This window comes from Oenanthe melanoleuca, chromosome 23 (genome assembly GCF_029582105.1).
Source record: "Oenanthe melanoleuca isolate GR-GAL-2019-014 chromosome 23, OMel1.0, whole genome shotgun sequence".
NCBI classification, from domain to species: domain Eukaryota; kingdom Metazoa; phylum Chordata; class Aves; order Passeriformes; family Muscicapidae; genus Oenanthe; species Oenanthe melanoleuca.
The window spans coordinates 2,394,507-2,401,724 of NC_079356.1; the positions used below are offsets into that span (position 1 = coordinate 2,394,507).

General features: G+C 49.4%; 1 protein-coding gene across 1 annotated transcript; it reads right to left on the reverse strand.

The window, feature by feature from the left end:
* Positions 1-1,702: 1,702 nt before the first annotated feature.
* Positions 1,703-7,140, reverse strand: UTP11 (UTP11 small subunit processome component). The gene is made up of 8 exons (XM_056509103.1): positions 6,916-7,140; positions 6,615-6,676; positions 6,342-6,444; positions 5,981-6,094; positions 4,332-4,425; positions 3,957-4,087; positions 2,547-2,657; positions 1,703-1,977 (listed from the first exon to the last, which is right to left on the reverse strand). Exons 1-8 carry the CDS (start codon positions 6,976-6,978, stop codon positions 1,894-1,896), a joined length of 762 nt encoding a protein of 253 aa, XP_056365078.1. The 5' UTR covers positions 6,979-7,140; the 3' UTR covers positions 1,703-1,893.
* Between the last annotated feature and the right edge of the window lie 78 nt (positions 7,141-7,218).

Here is a 7,218-nt window from a genome sequence, read left to right on the forward strand (position 1 = left end):
AGTATTTATCTATGTAAACCTCAGCCTAAACAGGGTTTCCCTTCGCAGGCAGCGGTGCCCCCGAGGATGGCGGTGCCCCCGAGGGTGGCGGGGACCGCGCGGGATCGGTCCCGAGCACCGGGCGGGCACCGGGGACGCGGCCCCGCCGCGCGGCGCTGCTGCCCCCTGCGGGCGAGCTCCGGTACTGCGGCTGTGCCGCCGCCACCGGGAAAGGCTGCGCGGCTTCGGCTCCAGAGAACCGGACAGGACCGGACCGAACTGGATGGAATTGAACCGGACCGGTCAGGACCGAGCTGAACCGGACAGGACCGGACCGAACCGGACAGGATAGGAGCAGACAAGACTGAACTGGACCGAACCGGACCAGACAGAACTGAACCAGACAGGACAGGACTGAGCTGAACCAGACAGGACCGAATCGAACCAGACAGGACAGGACCGGACTGAACCGGACAGGACAGGATTGGACAAGACCAGACCAGACAAGACTGAACCGGACCGAACCAGACCAGACAGAACCGAACCAGACAGGACAGGACCGAGCCGGACTGGACTGAGCTGGACAGGATTGGACAAGACTAAACCAGACAGGACTGGACCAGACAGGACAGGATGAGTCATACAGGACTGAACCAGACTGGACATGACCAGACAGGACCGAACCAGACCAAAAGGCTGCGTGGCTTTGGCTCCAATGAACCGGACAGGACCAAACAGGACTGGACAGAACAGGATCAGACTGAACTGGACAAGACCAAACCAGACAGGACAGGATCAGACTGAACTGGACAGGACCGGACAGGACAGGATCAGACTGAACTGGACAGGACCAAACCAGACAGGACAGGATCAGGCTGAACTGGACAGGACCAAACCAGGCCATTCTCACACACAGCACTTTGTTTTCCCCTCCCGCTCCTCTCCCGGTGGTTTACAGCCTTTACAGAATCCTCAGACTCCAGGTTCTGCAGACCCCCTGAAAAATTCTCCCCACAGTTCCCTCTGCGACGGCAGGAACGTCTGAAGCTGCATTTAAGTGTGGAAAAAAACATCACGTTTCATCACCCAGCTGCTGGAAAAGCTCCAAAGTAGGTAGGGCCTGAGAAGAGCATCTTTTTTCTCTTCCCTCCTCGCAGACCATGTGCTTATTGCTGGCAGCGACAGGGCGATGGGGAGAGATAAGGAAAGGAATGTTCACACAGAGGCTTCTCTGAACGTGCCTGGGCTGCTCCAGGACACTCAGGATGTGTCTGCACATCCCCCAGCCCGGGCAGTGCAACCAGCCCACGGAAAACCCAGAGGACAAACTCTTGTCCCACACTTGGCTGCTGCACTGTCTCCCCTTACACAGAATTTTGGCACTGCCTCAGTTTGGACTGAAGCAACTCTAGAGGAAAAGCACACAATGGAATAGTGCAAATAGGAAAATGAGATGGATTGGGGGATGTTGGGGAAATGACTGGAGAGTAATTCACCTTTGAACTGCTTGAAAAGACAGCTGCAAATGCTGAGCTCCACTCTCATGGCTTGGGCAGGTCCTGCTCAGCCCCAGAGCTGACAATCCCCAAGAATCTTCCCCAAACCTGGGCTGTGCTTAATCCACCTGCCTAAAGTTCCACTCTGACCTTGACTGTTCACTGATTGTTTATGGTGCATCTTACCAGGACACTTAGGCAAATCTCATGGCTTCCCACTGTAAATATCATGAGAACAAACTCTGGTTTATTAATCAATTAATTAGATAAAACACACTGATGGCTACCACAGGCCCACAGTGATTTGTTTTAACAAAGTGCTGAGCTGCAGTCAAAAGCAGGCTGGCACCAGCCCTTCTCCAAGGGATATGGCTCCTCCCTTCTGAGCACAGACTGTAACAATTATTCCATGAGATGGCTAACGTTTCCGCTGAAACTTGAATTTGTAAATAGCTGGACCAGTCGTTGTTTCTTTCTTCACCTTTACTTTATGAGTTTTGTCCTGGAAAAAAGAACAAGTACAAACATTTGTTGACATGCAAGGAGAAAAATCCACACCCACATAAATCAGAGAATCCTTGTCTGGGTCAAAGATGAAAAATGGTCACTTTGCACTGTTTAGGTGGGGATTATAATTTAATCTGCTCTTTTCCCCTTCAGGCTGTCAGGCACAGTCTGCTTTGCTCACAAGCACCACAGAACAGGAGTCCCATTGAGACAAGTAATTTCTGTGGTCATTTGGATTTTTAAGACCTTCTCATAACTTAGAGAAATGGTTCCCTGCTTCTGACCCCTAGTGACACTATTCTGGACTCCTTGTCAGTACCATTTTACAGCTGAGTCTTTGTCCTTGCTGACAAGGTGAGACTTGGACTAGCAGATATAATTTAGGGGAATGCTTAATCTCCTTGCTTTTTTCATACTAAAAGAGGATTACATATCTTTAGGAGGTGTCACTAAAAAAGCAGCATGAAGAAACAAATACAACATGTACAACACACATCATACCAGACCTAATGACCTGAATGGAACAGTTCTTGGTTCTTGGAGAACCAGAAGCAAATCCCTCACCAGAAGATCCTTCCTTGTCTGGATTTTCTGGGAGATGACAAACATGGCCTTCTCCCTCTCGATGCGCTGCCTCAGGAGGTCGTACTGGTTCTTTCTCTGCTGGGCTAGTTTCTGAAAACAAGAAAAAAGCAAACTGTTGTAAGACAGATGAACAAGACACTATGGTCTAAATCCTCTGAATTTTAATGTCAAATGCAAGAAAACATTGGACTCTCTAATGTAAATCCACTTTGTCCAGAAGAGGGAAAACAAAAAAAGGACACATCCAAAGGACACAGAGACCAATTCCTGAAGTGCTCAGAGCCTGCAGAGGCCTCTCAAAATGCAACTTGTTGGGTCAAGTTTGCCTAATGAGAGTGGATAGCTTTCCCAGCACAGGAACAGTATTACTGCAGGTGTGATTTAAGTAATTAAATTAAGGAGAACAGATCCCAACATGCTTAAAATATGACTCAGACATTTAGGAGAAAACTAGTCAGTCTACGACTCGTCCAACTGCTTTACTGACAAGTCAAACTGAGACAGCTGGCAGGAGGAAAGGGACCACAGGGTGTTTATTATCTGACATCTGAGTCAGAAAAAACAGGCTAAAAATTTACCAGTTGGCAATTTTAAGGCAACTATTTTTACCTTACACACAACCAACTCATACTCAGAGGATTGTCCAACAGATCAGAATTACCTGAGCAGAATCTGCAGCAGTAAAGCCAAGTGCAGCTACTTCTATGACACTAAAACATCAAAATAGAAGCTGATTGCATAAGCAATTCATGTTGAAGAATTATAAAAATTCAAATTAGGAAAGCCAGGAAGTAAGACTATAGCTTAAATGGCTTTAGGAAGGAAAGCAAGGAGACAAATCTCAAACCATTTCAGGCTCAGAACCAAACTGAAAAATACTGTAAGTTCAGAACACTGCAACAGAGATATCTGTGTTGGCATAAGCTTCTTCCTATACACCTAACTCAGGAGTGCAAGGGGTTTTAGGGAAGTGTGAGGGGAGACAACAGTGGATGCTGAAAAAAATTACACCTGAAACTGCAGCAATGAAAAGTGCAATGAAAAGACAGTCCCATAGGTATATTCTCCTCTATAGAGGAGAAATATCTCAGTTTTGCAGGGACACTGCCTAATCAGATCTGTACCACTTTTTCCTGGTCTGTACATCACAATTTATGGTGGTCCATCCCCAGTGGACTGGGATGCAGTGAAAGAGTACTTCATGCAGGAGAAGATGTGACTGCAGGCTCCAGGCAGTCACTTGGTGATTAAGTGAGACCCTTGTGTCAATAAAAGTTTTAAGAAAACACTTCTGTTCATCTCCACAACGGTGCAATTACTCCTTTCCAGTGCTTGTCATATAGAAGATGTAAAACATGAAGAGCTCTGTAGGACAAACAGCAGCAGTACCTTTAGGTGGGCAGGATCAGTGGGTCCCTTCACTGTCTCTCTCTGCAGTGTTGCAATGGTTGGTCGGTTGTACACTCTATCTACGAGCTCAGGAACGGTGTCCAGGCGAGCAGCAATATCAAACTCCTGAACTATACATAAAAAAAAAATAAATAAAAAAAAACCTCCACAGACTCCTTCAATAAGCAAGCCTCCAAACATGTTGCTACAGTCAGCCACACAGCTTCTGCAGAAGTGATAGCTCAGCTAGTAGCCAAAAGGGATTTCTAGAGCACCTGAAATTTTATTTAAAGAAAACCAAAAAAACTTTCTTTTCCTTACGGAGTGACAGCCCACATTAAGAGGTGACAGAGCTTGTCCCGGTCCCAGGCTCACCTTCCCGCTCCGTGTCCACGAAGAAGAGATGCCGGCGCGGGCCGCTCCCCGCGGCGTCCAGCAGGTGGAGCTCTGCCTTCAACCGCTCGATTTTCTGCGGAAAGTCCAAGTTTGGCCAAATTCGGACCGAGTAAAATCACATCTCCCCCGAGGACATTTCTGTCTGTTCCCCGAGGTTACAAATAGCTGAACTCCTCCCTCCTTTTTTCATCTCTGAATACACATCTAATCTGTATTTATGACAACTTTTCCAGACAGAGGTTTACAGTGATTGCTGCTGTTACCCAGGCAAAGTGCTCACATCCACCTGGAAAACTGAGTCCTCTGTTTGCAAAGGGGAATGATTGCCATGGAACCACCAGCAAAAGCATGAAGGAAATTTTAAGCTGGCTTTGATTCTTTATCCCCAGTGAAAATTTGATTCTGTTTTGTGAATCACCATCAGAGCATACAACATCTTCAGAAGAGTATCACGTTTTTGTGAATTGCCAGCCTGCCATATTCCAACAACCCACTTCAGATTATTCTCCTCAGATGGGAGACCTTCTCATACTCTATAACTCCAACAGGAGAGTGTAGCCAGGTGGCAATTAGTCACTTCTCTCAAGTAACAAGTGTTTTCCCTGTACTCAGCACTGGTGAGGCTGCACCTTGAGTGCTGTGTCCAGTTCCAGGCCCCTCAATTTAGGAAGGACACTGAGATGCTAAAATGTATCCAGAGAAGGGCAGCAAGACTGGTGAAGGGTCTGGAACACAAACCCTATGAAGAATGGTTGAGGGAGCTGTTTAGCCTGAAGAAAAGCAGGCTCAGGGGAGACCTGATCACTGTCCAACTACCTGAAAGGTGGTTGTAGCCAGGTGAGGGTCAGTCTCTTCTCCCATGCAACCACTGACAGAATGAGAGGACCACATCCTTAAACTGCCCCAGGAGAAGTCTAGGCTGGACTCAACACTAGGAAAAAATCTCTGGGCACTGGAATGAGCCACCCAGGGAGGTGGGAGCATCACCATCCCTGAAGTGTTTAAAAAAATACTGGATGTGATGCTCACTGCCATGGGCTGGTTGAAAAGGTGGTGTTAGATCACAGGTTAAACTTGATCTTCCAACATAGTTAATTCTGTGATTCCATGACAGGACAAGAGGAAACAGCCTTAAGCTTTGCTGGGGGAGGTGCAGGTTTGGTATTAGGAAAAATTTCTTCCCTGAAAGGGTAGTCAGGCATTGGAAGAGGCTGCCCAGAGAAATGGTGGAATCACCATCCCTGGAAGTGTTCTAAAGGCATGTGGCTGTGACACCTGGGGACACACAGGTTAGTAGTGACCACAGTGGTGGCTGGGTCAACAGCTGGACTTCATGATCTGAGTGTGCTCTTCCAACCTTAGGGATTTCATGATTTCTCTATGAACACACTAAGCAGAAATACACGTTTAAAGTCATGAAATTTATGTAAAATCACTTCATCCTATAATAATGCAGAGTCATTTTTGATAATCACCACACCTTTAGGCTCTATATCCAGTGATACTTCCATTGTCTTTTCCAGCACTGTACAGACTTCACTGAACAAACACAATAGCCAGCAGCAACAACAACTCAGTAAAAAACAATTCTGATCAAACAAGAAAACACTAAAAATATGAGTAATTACCTTGGCTTCTGCAACTCTTTTCATTTCTACATATTTAATATCCTGTGTCCTCATCAGTTTCACCTGCTCCGGGGTAATTTCATCCTTTGGCTGTTTTATTACATGGACTCCATCCTACAACCAGACAAACACAGCACTTACAGACAGTCCATCCTACCTGCCAGAGCACTGTGGAGCCTATTAACAGCAAAGCTTTGTCCCTTGTCCCTCATTTTCTCCAAAGCCTTCTACAGGCATCAAACCCATTTTCCTCATTTATCTACTAAGTCATAAATTAAAATCAAAACAAGGTAGGGGAAAAAAAAAATGTTACTTAGAGTATCAAAGTGTAATCCTGCTTGAAGGCAATGGAGGTTCTCACCTTGACCTCTGCACGTATCATTTTGAAGTAGAACTCATCGGGGTTCTTGTCCAGCGCTTTTTTCTGCAGCGCCCGGAGAGCATTCTGCTTCTTGTGGTAGTCACTGGGGAGGGCGAAACCGACATCACGAGCTGCTCAACAGCATCTCCGTGCCCACCCCTGCTGAGGCACCGAGTCCTTCCCAGCGAGGCTCAGAGCTCGGAGAGAGCGCGGGGAGACCCTCAGGGAGATCCTCGGGGAGACCCTCAGGGAGACCCTCCCAGTCGCACTTACCGGGCCCGGAGCCGATAGTCCTTCTTCTTCTCCAGCAAGCCCAGCTTCGTCCGGGAGGCGGGCTACGGGAGAGACGGGCAGCGTGAACGGGAGAGACGGGCAGCGTGAACGGGGGAGACGGGCAGCGTGAACGGGAGAGATGGAGAGCTTGAACGGGGGAGACGGGCAGCGTGAACGGGAGAGATGGGGAGCGCGAACGGGGGAGAACGCGTGAGGGAGCGCGTGAGGGAGCGCGGAGGGCCCGGCGGGGAGGGAGCGCGGTGGGCTCCGCTAGGGGCCCGGCCCGGCCCGTGGCACTGACCTGGCTCCGCTCGCGGTGCGGGCGCTGCCGCGCCTTGGCGGCTTTCCTGAAGGCGGCCGACATGGCTGCGATGGCGATGGCGGCGGCGGCGGCCGCTCCGAGCGCCGGGCCCGGGAACGCGCGTCCACACGCGGGGCGCGCGCCGGAACAGGCGGGGCCTGGGGTCAGGAGTCAGAGGCCGCGCGCCCCCGCCAGGAGGCGCCGTGTCCATGGCGACGGCTGGAACGCGCGCGCGGCCCCGAGCGCGGCCCCGCGGGGACCCCCCGGGCATGGGCGGGTCCGGCCGCCGCCGCTACCGGGACA

Coding starts and splice junctions, on each gene's coding strand:
- UTP11 (XM_056509103.1), bottom strand. CDS start 6,978: ATGTCGGCCGCCTTCAGGAAAGCCGCCAAGGCGCGGCAGCGCCCGCAC. Junction 6,445..6,614: donor GACTATCGGCTCCGGGCCCG/GTAAGTGCGACT, acceptor CGCCCTCCCCAG/TGACTACCACAAGAAGCAGA. Junction 6,095..6,341: donor TGATACGTGCAGAGGTCAAG/GTGAGAACCTCC, acceptor GTCTGGTTGTAG/GATGGAGTCCATGTAATAAA.